General features: G+C 39.6%; 1 protein-coding gene across 3 annotated transcripts in view; it reads right to left on the bottom strand.

Moving 5' to 3' along the window:
- Positions 1-22,881, bottom strand: part of LOC150084420 (NPC intracellular cholesterol transporter 1-like) — a 466,919-nt gene that overhangs the window by 71,877 nt on the left and 372,161 nt on the right. For all 3 annotated transcript variants that reach the window (XM_090376058.1, XM_090376057.1, XM_090376056.1), the window contains one exon: positions 18,819-19,050. In XM_090376058.1, the coding sequence (XP_090232184.1) occupies positions 18,819-19,050 (232 nt within the window). The remainder of the gene's footprint in view (positions 1-18,818; positions 19,051-22,881) is intronic.

Raw genomic sequence — 22,881 nt, forward strand, 5'->3', positions numbered from 1 at the left:
GTTGGTTACATGTTGGTACCAGATACCACAAGACACGTTTAGAAATCTTGTACCATTCATGTCTTGCCGGGTACCGGCTGTTTTGGCTGCATGTGGAGGACAAACATCATATTAGGTAGGTGGTCATAATGTTTTGGCTCATCGGTGTGTTTAGTACTTAGTACCATGCATGGGTTGGAGGTTGAGTACACGAAAGAAGATATCTGTTGACATTAGACTCGAACTTCTGTAGACTGTAATTTTCTGGAAATACATATGAAGGAAGGTAGTTCCAGAAAATGGCAGTTGAGTGAATAAATGAGGAAGATGGAAAGTTGGTAATGTGAGTTTGAAGTTTGACAGTAAATGGATTTTGGCTGGTGGCAGCATATGTTCGAACTGTTTTGAAAGAGAGCAGGAATTATAGAAGCAAATTCAGAAGAACAGTGCGTGCCCATGGAAGTATCTGTATAAAAGTCATGCAGCAGAAACAGTATATCTATGAGACAGAGAGTGGAGAGATTCTGTTAAAAAATGAGTCATTAATTAATCTAATTGATTCTGAATGGAATCTAGAAGCCTGAGAGAGGTTTCAGGGGCACTGTCCCAGATGTGGGAACAATATTCCACGGTAGAGTGGATTTGTGATTTGTACAGAGTGAATGGCTGTTTGGTAGAAACGTAATGCTGAGAACAAAAGAGAAAAACAAGTTTTTTTGATGCAGAGAAAGCAAGATTAATATACAAGAGGAAAAGAGTGGGGAAAAGAACTGAACCTTGGGGAACACCAGCATTAGTGGAGAAGTTAGAAGACAGAGCCATCTAGCCTCACCTTCAGTGAGCAGTCAGAAAGAAAACTGGATAACGAATTGGAAAACCATAAGATGTTGTTGATATTTGGTTTTTAGGAGCATTAGCAACTAAGGCCATATTGCTCCGGGATATGCGGTGGTCATTCCCTGACCTTTCCGCATCCTCCGTATTTGGTGGTGACGGGCTCGAACCCCGGTCTAATCAAGAAGCGTGTGCTACGCACTGCTGCTCCTTCCCGCCTGGCTACGGAGGTGTCTACCATAAGATGAAAGCTTGTTTAGAAGACCTTTATGCCAGACACGATCGAAAGCCTTTGAGATGTCAAGAGCAACTGCTTATATTTCACCGAACCTTTCCATTGAATTTGTCCATAAATGGGTACCATAAGCCAGAATATCACCAGTGTATCGACACTGACGGAATCCATACTGGCAATCGTTGATCAGACGGAAGGTTTCTAGATAGTTTAAGACTTGGCTGTTAATTGATTTCTCCATTACTACAGAAAGAGTAGAAGTAATTGCAATTTCCAAGCAGAAGGAAAAACACCTTTGGAATAAGAAAGTGAAAAAAGGTGGCAAAGAACATGAGTAAGTTCAGGAGCACAGCCTTTGAGATCTAGTGAAGAAATACCATCAGGACCTGGAGCTTTCTTAGCATCAATATTCCATCCTTTTGATGGAAGACCACAGGAGGCATTGAATGGAGAACACTGGGAATGGTGGGAGGTGTTTTACTAAGATCATTAATACATGAGTTGGAAGAAAAATGGGATGCTAGCAGGTCAGCTTTATTCTTGGCTAAAGTGACAATAGAATCATCTGGTTTTAACAGAGGCGGGAGCAGAGATGTGCAAAAGTTGCAGCTAATAGCTTTGGCAAGAGACCAGAATGCTCGGCTACCATTATAGCAAGAAGCAAGTTTTCTGCTCTTAGCCTGTTCAAAATCTAGTTTGGACTGATTAATAACTGCTTTACAGTTGTTGCGAGCTTTGGTGTAGGCAGAAAATAAAATTGAAGAACTGGAAACAAGTCAATTATGATATACGACATTCGTCTCTTGAACAGCCTTAGGATCATCTTGCTGCTGATGATGTTCACTTTGAAACACAGATCCAGGTGAAACCTGGTTTGTCGAGTCCATTATTGCTCCTTTTAGCCCTGAAAGGATCATTTTTCCTTTCAGGTTTCTGGCCCCACCGGTGGGGGGAGGAGCGGTGTCACCTAGTGACCAAGCGACGGGAGGGGTTAGTTTGTTAGTCAAAAAATTAATTAATACACTAAGAAAAGAAAGGTGATTTTCCTTTCTGGGTTCTTAGTGACACCCTGTATGTTATACAGGGTGTCTCAAAAATATTGGTACAAACGTTTAGGGGAGGTAGGTAACATCTAAAGGAATGTGAATTGCATAGGAACCCATAACCGGAAACGTCATGGGAAAGTTGTAGCAGAGGCACAAGACAGTAAATAGTGGCAAACATTTATTTGACATAATATTAACAATGGAGTATGGGATGGATGTATTTCATGATGTTACAACAGATGCTCGAAGGTTCCACCATGAGACGCAATGCATGCGTGACACTGACGCAGCATGGATTGGTGGACATGGTCAAACACATCTGGAGTTTCTTTGACAGTAGTAGCAGCAGCGCAGACGAGTCTCGCCACGAGATCCATTTCCGTCTTCACAGGCGATTCATAGATGATATATTTGAAGGCCCCCACAGAAAGAAATCAAGGCTCAATAAATCAGGTTAGCGTGGGGGCCAGTCAATGGGTCCACCACGGCCATCCACCGACACCCAAAACGCCTGTTCAAATGGTCACGAATACACCTTCCATAATGGGCAGGCACCCCGTCAGGTTGAAACCAAATGTTGCGTCTCACATTTGCTGGAACATCGTCAAGTAACCCTGGTAGAACATGTTCAAGAAAGATCCGATATTTAGCAGAGTTCATGTGGGATGGTAACAGGTATGGGCCGACTAAGCAGTCACCAACCATACCTGCCCACACATTTATTGTGAAGGGATGTTGAGCCGCACGGGAGCACACATCCTGTGGGTTGGCGTGTGCCCACACATGAGCATTATGCTGATTGAATAAGCTTTGCCGAGTGAAATTAGCCTCATCATGGACAAAACATAGGCTTCAAAATTCAAGTCTTGAACACTTTCTTGGAGAAACCACTGCGCAAAAGCCACACGTGCAGGATGATCTTGGGGGAGCAGTAACTCAACCCTTTGGAGATGAAAGTGGTGGAAGGAATCAGGTGCCAGACACGCTGTACACTGTGACGAGACACTCCTAAGGGAGAGGGGCAATGGCACGTGCACTGGTAGTAGGATTATTCTGGACGGAATTCAACACACTTTTTTCCATGGCGGGAGTTTGAGTCGAACATGGTCTGCCTGCACCACTCCTGCTACCTCTAAATGACCCATAATCACACAAATTTTGATGCACACGCAGAAACAAACTGTGGTCCGGTACATGTCTGTCTGGGAAGGCTTCTCCATAAATTCGTTGAAAGGCTCGTCCATTGCCCTCTGCTAATCCATGCACTAGGTGCATGTCTGCCAGCTCACAGTTCGTATATTGATGCATGCTCTTCGTGCGGCAACTATTTCTTGAACGAGTAAACCAGAAATTTTCCCTCTCACGAACTGATGAACAGCGCCCTGTACCGACTTACGGCGACGTTTCCGGTTATGGGTTCCTATGCGACCCACATTCCTTTAAATGTTACCTACCTTCCCTAAACGTTTGTACTAATATTTTTGAGACACCCTGTATATAGCTTCCACTGTTTGAAAACGTACTAGTTTGTTCTGTGGGCAGTAATTAATTTTTTTTTATAACATTAGATGGAGCCACTTATTTTCTAGAGTTTTGAAATTTGATACTTTTTATTAATGGGTGCTTTGTTACACTCCATTTCTCCAATTTGGGAAGGCGGATTTCACCATTTTGCTAGCAGGGTAAGGAGGTGATTGCCCCTTCGAGTAAGGCAATGCTTAGGCCACACCTTGAGTACCACATACAGGACCGGAGGCCTCATTTTAGAAAGGATATAGAGCTGCAGGAAAGAGTACAGAAAAAGGCAATGAGATTGGTGAGTGGAACAAAGGGGATGCTGTTACCAAGAAAGGCTTAAGTTATGCAAATTGCAACGTCTGGAGACCAGGCACCTGCAAGGTGATCTGATTGAAGTGTATAAGAGGGTGTGCTCTGGTCATGGAAGAGAACAGTCTGTGGATTTTTGGCTGCTGTAAAGGGATAAGGTATTTTTGTTAGTTTTACCATATTCTTTGTTAAACAACATACTACATTGTGTTTTACAAAGATATTAAATAGGTTTAGTAGCGTTCTGCAGGGGGGGAAATGATAAAAAGGAATTTGGTTTAATTTTATTCTGAATATGTATAATAATAATTCTTTATTAAATATTCCTTATTTGTGTTCTGTTCCCTTATAACTATATAGACCTCTATTCCTTACACCCCCACGTACACATCTGACTTTGCTTCACAGGAGAATTCCAGATTCAAGGGACCTTCTCAATTATGTATAATTCCCTTCGGAAAGGCTGAGTGTTCGGGAATAAGAAACTCACAAATTAATAAACAACAAAGTTTATATATATATACAACATAATATACAATTGAATTAAAAAATATGTAATATGCATACAAAGTTAAATCAAGGATACCTTGCATATATTATTCTTATTCCTGTTTCCCTTCACTAGCTAATCTGAGTTGACCATTATATGAAAACACTTGATTCATTCTCCTTGCCCTAACTAACTTCTAACACTTATACACATTCACCATACCTATTTCACTTACTCCTGGATACAATTGTGTTTCTTTATATTAACAATCAATATGCTACTTTCATCATTATACTCTGTGTTCTCACCATTCTGTTACAATACACTGAAGACCAATCTTAACTTTCCTAAAGTCTCTATTTGTTATTAGTCTTTCAGATAAACCAACAATTCTTCATCAATACAAACACTATATTCAATTATCTATCCTTAAAACATTCAAAGATTCTCATAATTCAATTATCTGTCCTTAAAACAAAATCAAAACTTCTTATATAACCCTTACTGCCCTTGTAACACATTATAATCATTTGAACAACAATTTAATCTATTACTCATCCTTCATTTCCCTTGCATTTTACAATAACCTTTTTTAACATAATAACTCTGTTAGTATATATAATTTACTTCAGAGATAATTTATCTATCATTTTACTTCTAGTGCTACCCGCCCCCCCTTTTTAAATTAATTACTATACTGTTTCACTATCAGTGCTTCTAGTTAACTTACAGTACTTAATACATATCTCATCTACTTCTATCTTTTTTCTTTCCTTTCCTGAGCGGTTTCAAGCTTCCATTTTAGGCTCTCAGGCTGCCTTCTGAGGATCTCCTTCATCTGCTTTAGATAATTATCAGGAACTCTTGGCTGCATGGGTGTGGCGTCCTTTCTCCACCTTATTCTGGCTACCTTCCATTCGCTGCTTCCTTCCCTCTCATTGAGCTACTAATTTTTTGGCTTCGTTCCGTCTAATCGGGCTAGCACTTTGCCCTCACCACCTGTTAGCTTCGATACAGGATCTGCTTCCTACTGTCTGGGACATCAGAACTCGATGCCTTCGTCAAAAGGGACTTCCTCCTTTCCTAAGCACTTACGCTTTCGCTGATTTCTATCACTCCATTCTTTTACTTTCTCCTTTATTTTTGTCTCTCCACCTTTTTAAAAACACCTTCTCAAAAAAGAAACCTCCCCTTTTTTTCACTCCGGTTCTCTCTTTTTGTTCATCTCAATTTCTGTACCGCCTCCATATGTCAGGCTCGCCCTAGTTCTCAGTCTTAACCAATCTTTCTCATTTCGCCCTAGTTCTCAGTCGTAACCAATCTTTCTCATTTCGCCCTAGTTCTCAGTCTTAACCACTCTTTCTCATTTTATCAACTTTCACTCTGTCCCTATTTGCTTATGTTACCTTTTCTCAAGCTGTCCCCTTATTGTTCGATCTAACTTCTTATTTTAAGAAATTTGTAAAATTTCTCAGGCTGTCTGTACCTTTGAAGTCAGCCGCTTATAGTTATACTTTAGCAGACTTATTTCACACGATCTACAAAACTTGCCATCACCGACAGCCAGACGCCAGTCTTAACTCTAATTCCAGCATTTGTCCCGTATTTACTTCCTGTCTCTTCTCCAGGTGTCACCGATCAAAGAAATGTCCCGACAGTACCATGATCCACCGCACCATTGTTTTCCAGAGTTAACACCTATTACCAACAGCCGTTGCTACCCATTTCCATTGTTTCTGTGTGCTGGGAGTCGAAGTGTACCCAGGTTGCTAATAGCCTTTCAGCTTACTGCTTCCCTTCTATAAACGTTGTCTAATTTAATCCCTTGCGAGTGACTTTAGTAATATTCTTGATTTGTAAGGATTCGCTCCCCCATATTGCTATATTATAAGTTTTATTTTAAATTAATCTCACTTTTCTATAAAATATTAAACTTGTAAGATTTTACATCTTACAGTTGGTTAGCTTATTTTGAATTTAACTAGTGATTTTTGGAAGTTACGACTCTCAGTGTTGGGGCCAATATTGTTGAACTATCTGCCATATAGTAATCGATAAGAAATAACGTAATGTATATATCTCGAACTGATGGCATAAGGTATAACGTACTATAAAGCACTGTATTAGGAATCTATTAGCTTAGTATAAGTATTATCAATTAATCAAAAATATTTATTAATCTCATTAAATTTCATTGTTAATTAAACTGAATTTAAACGGAAATCATGACCCAGACTAGAGCTGCGAGGCAAAGATCACAGACTAGTGAAAGTGCTGTGATTCAGGGGAGAAACGAAAGGGGTGATTCTCCAACACATCAGTCTCAAAAAATATGCAAAATGTGAAATGTTTACTGAAATTTCTAAAACAGGCCATGAACTAGCCAAGGAGGATGTCTTTGTGTGTGCTAGATGCCTAGTGTCAAGAAATTAGGCACCAACTCAGCATTCTGATGGGTTGAGCATTCAGATTGAGGTGTAGGGTAAATGCCCTCAAAGAAATTAATATGAGGGGTCCTTCAAGTTGTCAGCTGCTCAGCTCAACGGCAGAGCTCACTCCTGTGCATCAGGCAACACAGAGGCAATCTCCAAGGCAGAATGCACTGGTCCCACAGGAACTAGTTATTGTTGGTGACTCTATTGTCAGGGAGATAGGGAATATAATATGCAAGAAGGAGAGGTGGAACAGGACCGGGGTATGTTTGCCAGGGACAAAAGTTGATGCCTTTGTAGAGCAGATATCTTTTAATGGCACAAAAGGTGATACCGTTGTACACGTTGGAACTAATGACATTAAGAGTAAGAGATCTGCAGATTTACTCAACAAGTACAGGCCAATGATGAAAAAAGTGCAAGTTAGGGTTGAATTGTGAAAGTGTCTGCAATTCTGCCCAGACACAATAGGAGGGAATATATGATGAAAGCCTTGCCGATCAATTTGGCTCTGGAGAGATTGTGCAAGGCTCAGTGGTAGAATTGTTTTCAGCCTGGTCGGCGCTTGTTGACAGGAGAGACTGCTTCTACAGGAATGGGTTACACTTAAATAGAAAGGTAGCAAGGATATTTGCTGATGGTATCGAGGCAGTGTTAGGTGGGTTGGAAAACTGCTAGCTTGGGGAGATACACAGACTAAAAGGTTAACAGTGGCCGCAGGCAGAGGGAAAAGTGATTCTTGTGCTGCTTCTATTAGAATGAACAGCAGCATGGAAAGCAAGGCAATGGAGATTTCCAGGACTGTTGGAAGTCATAGTGGAACAAATAAATACATGGGCTGTGTTAGGGTAATTAAGAGTAGAAACAGGTGCATGTATACTTGCATGTACACCAATGCTAGGAGTATAGTTAATAAATTTGTAGAGCTTGGAGTGCTAGTGAAGACATCAAAGGCAGATATTGTTGGGATATCAGAGACGTGGTGTCACACAGATATAAGCAGTACAGAATTGGAATTTGGGGCAGTACAATGTGTACAGAAAGGATAAACAGGACAGGAAGGGAGGAGGGGTTATGCTGTTAGTTAAGAAACACAAAAATCTAAGGAAGTGCATCCAATTGATGTTGGTGGACAATTCAGTGTTGAGTCAGTTTAGTGTGACATAAGCACTGAGAAAGGAAAAATGAGAGTAGGTGTGTTAATGTTATAGGCCTAACGAATCTAATGAGTATAATGAGCAACTGTGCAGAGAAATAGAGGGGGCCAGTAAATCAGAGCGTCTTATAATGGGGGATTTTAACTTTCCAGATACTGACTGGAACTTGGGGAGGGGGGTTAAGAGGTCACTCGCACACTAGCAAGACTTTTTGGATTTATTAGATGACTGTTTTCTACAGCAGCATGTTCGAGAGGCAACCAGAGGAAGAAAAACTCTTGATCTGATTATCAGCAGTGATTATTCATGCACTAAGAATTTTCGGGGAACCACTGCTTGACAGTGATCACATTGTACTGATATGGGAAATACTTAAAGATGTAACTACCATCAAGCCTAAAGGGAAGGGCTTTTGCATTCATAAAGGTGATTACAGCGGTCTCAGACAGTTTTTAAATTCTGTACAGTGGGATCAACTGATGATGTTACCAACGTTGAATTCTAAATGTGAAGCCTTCAGGGATTAATCTTGGAAGCTACTAGGCTTTTCATTCCAACTAAGAAATACTGTTCAAGGTTCAGGCCTAAATGGATGTCAGATGAATTATTGAGGCTCATGGCAGAGAGGAAAAATGTATGGGATGCATATAAATTATCAGGTGACACAGAAGCCTATGGCAGATATAAACTAGTCTGTAATCGAGTCACAAAGAAGGTTAGGCAAGTGAAGGCAGATTACGAGAAATCCTTGGAAAAGGATGCAAGGAAAAACAGCAAAGAGTACTTTACTTATGTACTCTAGAAGGAAAGGGATGAATCAGATTGGACCATTTAACATAGATGGGTTGACTACTGATGATCATTCCCAAGTAGCTGATAAACTTAATGAGTATTTTGCATCTATATTAACACATGAGAAGTTATTCAATGAGGGGATTGCCAGAAGCTTATCAAACTCTAACAGGAAGCTAAGTGATTTTGTAATAACTGAGAGCAAAGGGGAGGAGAAATTGTTGAAGTTAAACATAAGGGGTGGATTGACAGGATCTATCCAGTTATTAGCATTAATAGAGGCATTTGATGCAAGAAAGCAAGCTTATGCAGCATCAACCAAAAAAAAAAAAAAAAAAAACCACTTCCACTTCACCCCTCTGTTCATTCAAAATACCTGTCCAGCTGAGCCTTAAACTTATTTAGGCTATCAACTTCCACGACAGGGATGGAAGTCCCTTCCACCAACCAACCACCCGCTGGCTAAAGGCAAATTTCCGCACGTCTATCCTACATCTGTATTTCCTCAATTTGAATTTATGCCCTCTCAGGTGATTATTCTGAGTGAGAGGAAGAATCCCATCAGCATTGAGCATGCTCAAACCATTCAAGGCTTTATACACCTCTATCAGATCACCTCGCTGGTGCCTAGTCTCAGACACTGTAATTTGCAAAACTTGAGCCTTTCTTCGTAAGAGCACCCCTCTGTTCCATTCACTAATCTTGTTGCCCTTCTCTGTACTCGTTCCAGCAGCTCTACATCCTTCTTGAAATGAGGCCTCCAGACCTGTATACAGTACTCTAGGTGTGGCCTGACCATTGCCTTATACAAGGGAATAATCACCTCCTTATCCCTGCTAGAAAAATTCCTATTTATCATTGACAATACACCATGAGCTACTCTTGCAGCCTGTCTGCACTGCTCAGAGAACTTCATATCTGCCTGCACAATCACCACCAGGTCCCTTTCATTCTCTACCACTGTCAGTGTAGTACCACAGAGTTGATATGTTGCTCTGGGGTTGCTGTTTCCCATGTGTAGTACTTTACATTTGTCAATGTTAAACTTCATTTGCCACCTCTCAGCCCATCTGCTCAACCTTTCCAGATCCTGTTGCAGCAGCATAGTACTACACTAGTGTAGTACTATGCTGCTGCAACAGGATCAGTAGTACTGTCCGTAACAAACCCTGCCTACCTTTGTATTGTCTGCAAACTTCGACATTAAGCTTGATATACCATCATCAATATCATTTATGAATACAGAAAACAATAATGGACCCAACACTGAGCCCTGAGGGACTCCACTAATAACATTAGTCCACGACGAGCAGAGTCCATTGATTACCACTCTCTGTCTTCTCCCCCCTCAGCCACCCCTTTATCCACAGCAGCAATTTGCCTCCAATGTCACACTGCTCCAATTTGTGCAGCAGTCTTCCATGTGCAACAGTATCAAAAGCCTTTCTAAGATCCAAGTATATAATATCAAAGTTATTCCCTGCATCCAGTTCCTTTGTGACTGCATCATAGTATCCAATCAAATTGGTCAGGCAAGACTTCCCCTTAACAAAACCTGCTGTGTCCGAGATATAACTGAAGTCTTGTCTAAATGATCCTGCAGTGCTTCTTTAACTAGTGCCTCTATTAATTTTCCTGGAACAGAAGTTAAACTCACAGTTCTATAATTACTTTGTGTCAGCCTTTGATCCTCCTTTGTGAATTGGGGTCACATTTGCACATCCCCAGTCTGTGGGTACCTCTCCTGAGTCCAAGGAAGCTCTCATAATTATGGCTAAGGGTTTGCTTACTTCCTTTGCTGCCTCCTTTAATATAACTGGATAGATCCCATCCACCCCGGGTGCCTTTCTTGTGTTTATCTTCAACAATTTCTCCTCCACTTTACTCTCAGTTATTACAAGATTCTCTAACTTACTGCTAGAGTTGAATACACCTCTGGCTTTCCCCTCGCTAAATAACTCCCCGTGTGTGAATGTCAATGCAAAATATTCATTTAGTTTGTTAGCTACCTGAGCAGGATCATCAACAGTTGACCCATCGATATCAAGTGGACCAATCTGATTCATCCCCTTCCTTCTAGAGTTTACATAAGTAAAGAACTCTTTGCTGTTTTTCTTTGCATCCCTTGCCAAAGATTTCTCGTAATCTGCCTTCGCCTGCCTAACCTCCTTTGTAACTTGGTTACAGATCAACTTGTATCTATCATAGGCTTCTATGTCATGTATTAATTTGTATGTATCCCATGCATGTTTCTTCTCTGCCATATGCCTCATCAGTTCATCTGACATCCATTTAGGCCTAAACCTTGAACAATATTTCTTAGTTGGTATGTAAAGCCTAGTAGCTTCCAAGATAAGTTCTTTGAATGCTTCCCATTTTGCATTTGCTGTTGGTAACATCATCAGTTGGTCCCACTGTAAAGAATTTAAATACTGTCTCAGTTCATCGTAGTCGCCTTTACGAAAGCAATAACCCTTCCCTTTACCCCTAATGGTAGTTACCTGTTTGAGTAAATCCCACTTCAGCACACTGTGATCAGTGCCACCTAGTGGTTCATTTATCTGCAGAGTCTTAATGCATGAAGAATCACTGCTGATGATCAAATCGAGAGTATTCCTCCCTCTAGTTGCCTCCCGAACATGCTAATGTAGAAAACAATCATCCAATAAATCCACAAAAGCCTTGCTAGTGTGTGAGTGACCAGCCCCCAAATTCCAGTCAATATCTGGGAAATTAAAATCTCCCATTATAAGACGCTCTGATTTACTGGCCCACTCTATTTCCCTGTACAGTTCCTTATTATACTCATCAGAGCCATTAGGCCTATAGCACACTCCTACTCTCAATTTTGATCTCCCAATGCTTATGTCACACCAAACTGACTCGACACTGCACTGTCCAGCGATGTCCACTTGCTTCACTTCCTTGGATTTTATGTATTTCTTCACTAATAGCATAACCCCTCCTCCCTGCCTATCCAGTCTATCCTTTCTCTAGACGTTATACTCCCCAAATTCCAGTTCTGCATTCCTTATATCTGTGTGACACCATGTCTCTGATATCCCAACAATATCTGCCTTTGATGTTTTGAGCAATACCTCAAATTCATCAAATTTATTTACTAAACTCCTAGCATTGGTGTACACGCAAGTATACATGCACCTATTTCTATTCTTAGCTACCCTAACACAACCCATGTGTTTACTTGTACCGCAGTGATTCCCGGCAGTCTCTGAAATATCCTGCATCTTGTTTTTCAGGCTTCTGCTCATTCCAATAGAAGCAGTGCAAGAATCTCTTTCACCTCTGCCAGTGGCTACTGTTAATCTATTTGTCTTTGTCTACCCCCAAGCTAGCAGTTTTCCGACCCACCTAACACTGCCTCGATAGCATCAGCAAATATTCTTGCACCCTTTCTATTTAAGTGTATCCCATCCCTGTAGAAGCAATCTCTCCTGTTAACAAGTACAGTCCAGGCTGAAAAAAATTCTACCCCTTGAGCCTTGCACAATCTTTCCAGGGCCGAATTGATCGACAAGGCTGTCATCATACACTCCCTCCTATCGTGTCTGGGCAGAATTGCAGACACTTTCAAATTCAACCCTATTTCACGGCTTTTGTTCAACAGTGACCTGTACTTGTTAAGCAATTCTGCCGGTCTCCTACTCTTGATATCATTAGTGCCAACGTGTACAACTATATCACCTTTTGTGCCCTTAAAAGATGATATCTGCTCTACAACGTCATCAACCTTTGCCCCTGGCAGACATACCCTGGTCCTGTTCCACCTATCCTTTTTTACAAAGCATGTTCCCCGTTTCCCTGACAATAGAGTCACCAACAACTACTAGTTCCTTTGGGACCAGCGCATTCTGCCTTGGGGGTTGCCACTGCGTTGCGTGACGACCAAGTGCAAGCTCTGGTGTTGATGTGGGCAGCTGAGAGCTTGATGGGCCCCTCAATTTAGTTCCTTCGAGGGCATCCACCCTGTCCTTCAAGCTCTCATATAGGCCCATAAGAACGCTGAGTTGTTGCCTGATTTCAATACACTCCTTGCAGCGCACGTGCACACACGCACACACACACACACAAAGAGATCCCCCATGGCAATATCATGTCCCATACCTGAATGCTCCACAAACATCATGCAACCTGTGCATTTTAGAAGGCTGTGATTCAGAAGGCAACTGCCCCCCTCAGTTCTCCTCTGAGCCACAGCACTTCCATTAGCTTGAGCCTTTTGTTTTGCTGCTCTGGTCTGAGTCATGATTTCTTTTAATTTAAATAAAATTTCAATTTCAGTTTATAACCCTAACTTATCTCCCAAGGAGGCAGCAAAGGAAGTAAGCAAAGCCTTAGCCATAATTATGAGAGCATCCTTGGATTCAGGGGAGGTCTTCATGGACTAGAGATATGCAAATGTATAACCAATTCACGAAGGGGGTTCAAAAGGTGACACAAGTAAATATAGATCTATTAGTTTAACTTGTGTTCGGGGGAAAATAATGGAGTCACTGGTTAAAGAAGCATTGCAGGATCATCTAGACAAGACTGCAGTAATAGTTAAGACACAGCATGGGTTTGTTAAAGGGAGGTCTTGTCTGACCAATTTGATTTGATACTATGATGTGGTCACAAAGGAACTGAGTGAGAAAAATAATTTTGATATCATATACTTGGATTTCAGGAAAGCTTTTGATACTGTTGAACATGGAAGACTGCTGTATAAACTGGAGAGGTATGGTATTAAGGGTAAGTTGCTACAATGGATAAAGGGATGGTTGAGTGGAAGATGAAAGAGAGTGCAAATCTATGGACACTGCTCTTTGTGGACAAATGTTATTAGTGGAGTTTTCCAGGGTTCGGTACTGGGCCCATTGCTATTTTGTGTATTCATCAATGATATTGATGAAGGTATATCAGGATGTCCAAGTTGGCAGATGATACAAAGGTTGGCAGGGTTGTTAACTACAGTAAAGACAGTATGCTACTCCAACTGGATCCAGATAAGTTGGACAAATGGGCTGAGGAGTGGCAACTGAAGTTTAGCATTGAAAAATGCAAAGTACTGCATATGGGTAGCAATAACCCAAGAGAAACATAACTGTTTGGTACTACAGTCAGGGAAGTGGAAAGTGAAAAAAACCTGAGGTGTCATTGTGCAGTCAAATATGAAGTTCACTGAGCAGTGCAGATGGTCTGCAAGGGCTGGTCATGGAGTCTTGTCAATGATATATAGGAACTTATCGGGCTTAATGTCCAAGTTTGCAGACGATACAAAGGTTGGCAGGGTTGTCAAGGACACTACTGACACTATGCTGCTGCAACAGGATCTGGAAAGGTTGAGCAGATGGGCTGAGAGGTGGCAAATGAAGTTTAACATTGACAAATGTAAAGTACTACACATGGGAAACAGCAACCCCAGAGCAACGTATCAACTCTGTGGTACAACACTGACAGTGTTAGAGAATGAAAGGGACTTGGGGGTGGTTGTGCAGGCAGATATGAAGTTCTCTGAGCAGTGCAGACGGGCTGCAAGAGTAGCTCATGGAGTATTGTCAATGATATACAGGAATTTTTCCAGCAGGGATAAGGAGGTGATTATTCCATTGTATAAGGCGATGGTCAGGCCACACCTAGAGTACTGTATACAGGTCTGGAGGCCTCATTTCAAGAAGGATGTAGAGCTGCTGGAATGAGTACAGAGAAGGGCAACAAGATTAGTGAATGGAACAAAGGGGTGCTCTTATGAAGAAAGGCTTAAGTTTTGCAAATTACAGTGTCTGGAGACTAGGCACCAGCGAGGTGATCTGATAGAGGTGTATAAAGCCTTGAAAGGTTTAAGCATGCTCAATGCTGATGGGATTCTTCCTCTAGCTCAGAAAAATCACCTGAGAGGGCATAAATTCAAATTGAGGAAAGACAGATGTAGGATAGACGTGCAGAAATTTGCCTTTAGCCAGCGGGTGGTTGGTTGGTGGAACAGACTTCCATCCCTTGTGGTGGAGGTTGATAGCCTAAATAAGTTTAAGGCGCAGCTGGACAGGTATTTTGAACGAACAGAGGAGTGAAGTGGAAGTGGTTTTTTTTTTTTTTTTTTTTTTGGCTGATGCTGCATAAGCTTGCTTTCTTGCATCAAATGCCTCTACTAATGCTAATGCTAACTTTTCTAGCAGGGACAAGGAGGTGATTATCCTGTTGTACAAGGCAATGGTCAAACCACACCTAGAGTACTGTGTACAGGTCTTGTGGCCTCATTTTAGGAAGGATGTAGAGTTGCTAGAATGAGCAGAAAGAAGGGCAACAAGATTGGTGAGGGGAACAAAAGGGGGTGCTCTTACCCAGAAAGGCTTACGTTCTGGAAATTGCAGTGCCTGGAGAGTAGGCACCTGCAAGGTGATCTGGTCGAGGTGTATAAGGCCTTGAATGCGTTGAGTAAGCTGAATGCTGATGGGAATCTTCCTCTTGATCAGATTAAGAACCTGTAGGGGCATAATTTCAAATTGAGGAAAGACAGTTGTAGAATAGATGTGCGGAAATTTGCCTTTAGCCAGCGGGTGGTTGATTGTTGGAACAGACAGCCATCTTTTGTTGTAGAAGCTGATAGCCTAAATAAATTTAAGGTTGATCTGAACAGGCATTTGGAAAGAATGGAGAGGTGAAATGGGAGGGGTTTTTTTGTGCTTTTTTTTTTTGGCTGATGCTGCATAAGCTTACTTTCTTGCATCGTATGCCTCTACTAATGCTAATAAGGCATTGAATGGTTTCAGCAAGCTCAATGCTGATGGGACTCTTCCTCTTGCTCAGATTATGAACCTGAGGGGACATAAACTCAAATTGAGGAAAGACAGTTGTAAAATAGATGTGTGGAAATTTCCCTTTAGCCAGAGGGTAGTTGATTGCTGGAACAAACTTGCGTCTGTTGTTGTGGAAGTTGATAGCTTAAATAAATTCAAGGAAGAACTGGACAAACGTTTTGACCGAATGGATGAGTGAAATGGGAAGTTTTTTTTGTTGCTGCTGCAACAGACTGTTTCTTGCATCATATGCCTCTGCTAATGCTAATTACCAAACTAAAGGAAACCTTTTATCAATCTACAAGGAATCAGTGAATGGAGCTCTGTATGTGGTAGGGAAGTACCAAGAATTATCTGCTTTACTTGCTAAGATACGAAACAATACACAGGCAAAATCTCTTTACTAAAGCAATGATTAATCATATTAAACTAACTTTTTTTTCATTAACTTAGCTGAATGCTATATTGCAATTATCCCACTTCAAAGATACTATTTTTATAAAATTTAATTACTACCATTGTATTTAAAAAACTGCATAATTACATGGTAGGGCACAGTCTCAATCTTTATATGTCACTCAGCCCATCTTAGTTTGCTACTAAGTGCACTGATCTTATATGTCATAACTACAAGTTGCCTTGGCTATGATAGTGGCATGGAAACTGTAATCCACGGAGAAGTTCATGGGGGATCAGTGAGAAAGGTGGATGGTTACGTGATCCCCTTCTCTCAGGCATATCATCAACTTAGGCACATTATCAACTCATAATTCATCAAGTCTAGATGCCCAATCTTGGACATCTATAAATAGGTTACCAGGTCAGAATGCAATACAATTAAAGTAATGAATAAAATTGTAATTTGTAAAGTAATATAACTTGATTTGCTTAAATACAAGTACACAAATTAATAGATTACAGAAATTTTAAAATGTCACACATACTATTTATAAAATCAGGTAAAATCTGATTTTATATATAGTATATATATGACATTTAATAAAATCTGCTTAAGATATACACTTAAGTCAGATAAAATCTGACTTAAGTGTATAGGGTTTGCTAAGATTTCTTTGAGGAGTAAAATGTAAACATTGAATTAATAAAATGAAAACAATCTATTATGTGAAAAACTATAAGAATGGTGTGTTGTGGTACTGGCACATAGAAGGGTCATCTGCCTTCAGCAGAAAACAATGCACAAGATGACTATGTCCTACACAGAGCTGAGCAAGAACATATTCCTCTTTTTTAACCCTATACTGACTGGACTGTCACTGCTTGATTACAAGCTTAGTCTGGTTTAGTTTGTTTGTAGTTTGCCCATGCCAAGCATCTTGACATTGGGAACAGTGTGGTGCAGATTATTTGCTTGTAGTCTGTATAAGGGATTGATAGGCAATGGTTGTTCAGGGGAATGGCTGATTTGGTGCAGCATCAGCTAGGCCACTGCCCTTCATTACAATGTGGCTTTGAATCAAACAGAATCCATTTGTATCAAAAAATATGTTATTGTTATTTGGATTTTTTTAGGAGCATTAGCAACTAAGGCCATATTGCTCTGGGGATATGCTGTGGTCATTCCCTGACCTTTCCGCATCCTCCGTATTTGGTGGTCACGGGCTCGAACCCTGGCCTGATCAAGAAGCGTGTGCTACACACTGCTGCTCCTGCCCACCTGGCTACGGAGGCGCCCTAAAAAGTATGTGTGAACTGTTTCAGACATTAAATAAAAAAAAAAAAAAAAAAAAAAGAGCAGTTAATTTTAACTTATACCATATTTTTATCTGAACTGGGGCAATGAATTGGACTGGATTGAGCTGGCTGTACTGGAACTGGAATCAATTTCCCAATCAATTAAATTCCCATAATTGATTTCCAACTGTATTATTTATAATCTTGGTTATCATTGGATGACCAAAAAAAGTTTTGTTTTTGGATAAGGTTAAAAAATATGTAAAAAAAAAAAATTAACAAAAACATTTTATTTGAAAAAATAAATCAACAACACAATCATAACCTTATCCAAATGGGATTCAAGTTCAATAAATACTGCTTCTATAAAACCCCCAATTTTTAGGAGAAAAAACATTATTCGACTCAATTTCTAATGCCTCTTAGTTTCAAAATTATCAGTTGCACATAATTATGTAGTGAAAATAAGAGGCAATAATCAGATGGCATTTGTCTGGTTAATATGGAAGGTGACAAAGAATTTCATGACCAATGCTATGGAGCCTGATCAGAGTCACTTGTCCTGCTCTGTGAGACTGTTTTTGAAGTAATATATCATGAAACTGCTACAGTTGTGCTGAGCTAGATGTCTGCTATGATCATTTGGCCAGGGATAAAGAAGCTCATAATAGATAGTACCAACCATATTCTAATCAAATGGAAGTGGGGCTTCAGTAAGTTAGGCACAAGCTCACAGGACAATAACCATGATGTCATTGTTTGGTGTTGCTACATATAAGATATTTCTCATCACATGTCAACAAATGGTCTGAATACGGTTTCATTATTGCGATATGAGAGCAGTGACAAGCAAATTGATAATATCTGGAGTCTGTCATTAGCTGTGAGGTTATGGAAGAACCCATTTGCTCAATTTTTACATCTTTCCCAGTTGATAAAAATGCAAACAAATGGTTTCATCACTCATACTGAATCTTTCTGCAAGTATTCCAGCATGACAAGCAAATTTATGTGCACAGTGTTTGGCTTCAATCAAATTTAACCAAATGCAGCATTCGGTTTGTAGTCATTGATGGCAGTTGGTTGTCTCTCCCAATGTGTATCAAGTGACTCATCGCCTGATTTAAGTTTTTTGAATAATTTTTGGGTTGCATTCACTCACTTTATCATCTCTGAATGAAGTGCATATTTTATGAGCTGCTTGTGTAATATTTGTGCTCACAGTTTATAGTGAAAGTAATCATGCTCAAGTAACTGTAATTAGAGCAACCATTTTTTTTTTTTTTTTTGTACTTTTCACTATTTTATTGAACTACACATGCTTGCTAGGCATCACCTGATCCAGTATCACTTGTACTTTCAGAGTATATTGTTGGATAATCACCATCTACAATGGCTTCCACATGATTTTTGTCAAAATACAAACATTGAAAAAAACTTCATCATCATCAACTTTCTTGGTCACTTGATATTTGAACTGCAATAACATGTTCAATGAATGAACAAATAAAAAAATAAATTAGACATTACTTACCACTACAAGGTTTACTAGTGAGACAGCATTTAATGATATATTCCACCAGAACATCAGCCCCATTAAATTGATGATTATCATAGCAATGGTTATAACAACAATGGCTGCAGAATATAAGTCTAAACCAAGTAATAAAAAGGTGACTATAAAAATTGCTACAACTGAGAAACTTAGACTTCTCACAGTATCTGGCCACATGGTAAGAAACTGCTCGTAGAACACATGGACAATGCTAAAAGGAAAGATTAAATAATGAAACTATTTAATTTTAAGGAGCATATATAATTTTATATGCATATAAGGAGCATATAATTTTAAGGAGCATATATTACACATACAATGAAAGCATGTCACACACACACACACACACACACACACACACACACACACACACACACACACACACACACACACACACACACACACACACACACACACACACACACCTAATAATTAAGGTTCACAACTACAGCTGGCTTTGATCATCTAGTTACATGTACCCAACTGATCAAGATGCTGAGACTTTTGCATTTAATAATAATCATGCATAACTTGTTAATTTACCTATCAAAATATCAGACAACTCTAACCACGCACCCAACACTCAACCTTTTCCTCACCAATGGCACAGGTAATGTCAGTGCACTCTTGGGTGGCCTCAGATCAAAACTTGATGATGGTCTTTACACGAATATAGCCCTTCTTTCACAGCTGTTCTTAGTCTCAGGTCATATGGCATTTGGTTCGATTACAGTTTTAAGTCTTCTGATCCTAATATTTGCTAAGATTGTGTCAGTAAAATTAATCTTGCAGGGATGAACTGCTTCATTCCTCATTATTCCCTAAAATCTTGACCTTTATTTCATTTTTATTTATCAAATAAATGCTAAAACTGTTCAAATTAAGAATGTAGCTTATTGTGCAAGTAGATCATATCCAAATTTCAAGCTTTATTTTCTGCTTAAAGCTCACAATAGTTGATCAATTATTAATCAATTCCAAAGTTCATTTTGAACAGGCAAAGAGTAAAAAGCATGATTTTTGTTCAAATGATAGTTGAGCCTCCTTATATTAGCCAAAATCTCTGTCCATATATAATTCCATTTCTGTTATTACAATCTGATGGCACAATTGAATCTTCAGCTAAAGATAAAGCTGACTTATTAGCATTACACTTTTCTTTTCTAATTATGGTACCATAATTTACCAGGTCTGAGAATAATTTGCAATTCTTTAAGAAATTAAAAGCAGATTACACTCCAAACAGGTTTGATTGCTCATTATTTCACCAGTTTCCAATTCTTGATATATCTGCACACCATGCTGCTAAAAAAATATTTAAAATCACCTCCTGCCATACCAAACAATTCACTCAAATGTCCCCCATGTTCTTCTGACAAAAGAAAGGATATTACAAGAAGTCTGAACAATCTTTATGCCAAGAAAGCTCCAGATCCTGATGACATCTCTCCACTTACTCTTAAAACCTGTGCTCCTGAACTTGATCCTTTCCGTGTCTTGTTTCACTTGTGTTTTAAGTTCTGCATGGAAAAGTGCTTTCATCTAGGCAGTTCCTAAAAAAGGGATGACAAAACTCTCCCTTCCAGTTATCACCCCATTGCACTTGTATATTCTTTCCAAAGTAATGGAGAAATTGATCAAAGATTACGTATATGATTCTGTCAGTGTAAATTCATTAGTGATGTACTGGGTTATGTTACTCACCAGTGGACCAATCCTGTGGGAAAGTTTGGTAGAACTCAAACAATTGGTTTTGACTTTTCCAAGACTTTTTTTTATCATGCTTGGTGTAAAAGTCTTCCAAACAAACTCTCATCTTATGGAGTACTGTCTGTTTTTTTGAAAATTGAGTGGTCAGTTTTCTCTCTGACCATTCACTATAGATAATGGTTGATGGCTCTCTAACTTCTCAACTAATGCTGGTGTTCCCCAAGGTTCAGCTTTTGCTCCTGCCCTCTTTCCTTTCCACTATTTTCTTCTTGTATATTAATGAACTACTTTACCTAACAAGGAATCGTGTCCATAGTTTTCATCCTAAAACAGTCTTATTTCCAAAAAAAAAAAAAAAAAACCTGCACCCATTCAACACCACTCAAATATCTAGATAAGATCACATATCACTATTAGAATTATTCCATATTCTAATCTTTCTTGGCATAAGCAAATAACAAATATTGCTTCCACTACATCAAAAATAAACTGGGTTTTCTTTTTCATGCTTGGCATTACATTTCTTCTGAACAGCTATCAATTCTGTACAAATCCACCATACTTTGAAATATTGTTCATTTCTGTTGCATGCTTTTTCTATAGATATTTCCCAATGGCATTGTTTTTCTGAATTGGCCAGGGGTATTCCTAGGGTATGTGGCACCCAGGTGCCAATTGAAATTTGGTGTTCTGCTTTAAAATTTTCTTCATATGTGTATAGTTTCAGGCTTTCAGGTGCCCCTTGAACCCTCAGGACAGCCCGATCCCGGATTTAGCATCTATAATTCTACTGCTCTCTTTTAAACTAGTCCAAACACGTGCCTCAACCAGTCAACATCCATTCACTGTCAAACTCCAAACTCATAGAACTAATTTTTTCCTCTTCCTCAAAGAGGAAGGTGGTCCGTTTGGTTCATTCCCCTTCAATACAGCAATCAATTCAGTGCCAATTGAGGATGTGCTGAACTGTTCCAAAGCCAATGATTTCACTTCATCACAGAGGTGGGCAGTGGGGGGTTAACATCAGACACTGGGCAAGTCAGTGCAGCACTGCAGGCCCACATCTTCTAAATTGGTGCTTCCCTTTAAAATTTTCTTCATATGTGTAAGTAAGTTTAAGGTTTTCAAGCACCCCTTGAACCCTCAGGACAGTTCAAGGTGCTCCTTGAACCCACTGCAGGCTTAAATATGACAAAGTGCATTTTGCAGCTGAAACAGAAAGGGGCCTCTACATACTGCTTCCACAGTGTGGGGGGAAGGAATTATCTGAATGCTAACATACTATGGCATTCATTATTCTAGAAAGACATCCAGTGGTCCAAGCACAAACCATGAGGAGCAACCCCAGCAACTCTGTAAAAATTCCCATTTGTGATGACACACTATGATAAATAATGTTCTCTGTGCATCTGACAGACCTAAACACAGCCACCAGACTGGAAAGTCATGTATACCATGACTCATCATTACTCCGCAACACAGCTTTCTACCATTCCATGGATCAATTATGATAAATTGTGTCCCATGCAAGTCAATGCTGTACGTTGCATGGTGACCTTTGGTTTGTATGGTGCAGATCTTGCATAAAATCCAATGCTGTGCAGATCCCGAGATATAATTCTTGTGAGGGTAATTTTTGGCTCTTTCAACACCTGGCTAACAGTATTTGATGAGGTTGACTCTTCTGAGCATCCTCCAGTTTCTGCAGTCCACTCAAACATTTCCCAGCTGTAGCAGCACAATGTTTCCTTCCATTTGATGATTGCATTGGCCACTACTGATGTAGGGTAGAGCTTACCAAAGTGGGTGCTACTAAATGTGCAAAAGGCCATTGGCAAATTTTGCCATCATATTAGAACTGTTTTCAGTCTAATTTCCTTTCAATATATATATATATATATATATATATATATTTAAAAATAACTAAATGCACAAGGCATAACATGTTAAGAGTTTAATATCTATATCAATGTAATCATCAATTAATACATTACAAATTTTATTATATTATTTCTTCACGTGTTTCATACACAGCAGTCAGTGAGCTTTGGGCATGTTCTTCACTGCAGTAACTAATAATTGATATTAGCCTATTTCTGATGGTCTTGGTTAAGTCTGTGCTTAGAGATAAGGAACAAAAAGGGTGGGATACCAAATTATTTTTGGCATGTGTACACTGTGTAAGCATCAAAAAAAGTTTGGAAAGCACTAATCTGGGAGTTCACTATTGCTGAAGTGGAATGAACAGACTGATTACTACAATGACATTCTATAATGGCTGTTGGAAGTCATTAAGCTCATTCACTTGACCCAACTAACATATTTTGTTGAC

Source organism: Mastigoproctus giganteus, chromosome 6, assembly GCF_048544385.1.
Source record: "Mastigoproctus giganteus isolate SK-2022 chromosome 6, ASM4854438v1, whole genome shotgun sequence".
NCBI lineage: Eukaryota > Metazoa > Arthropoda > Arachnida > Uropygi > Thelyphonidae > Mastigoproctus > Mastigoproctus giganteus.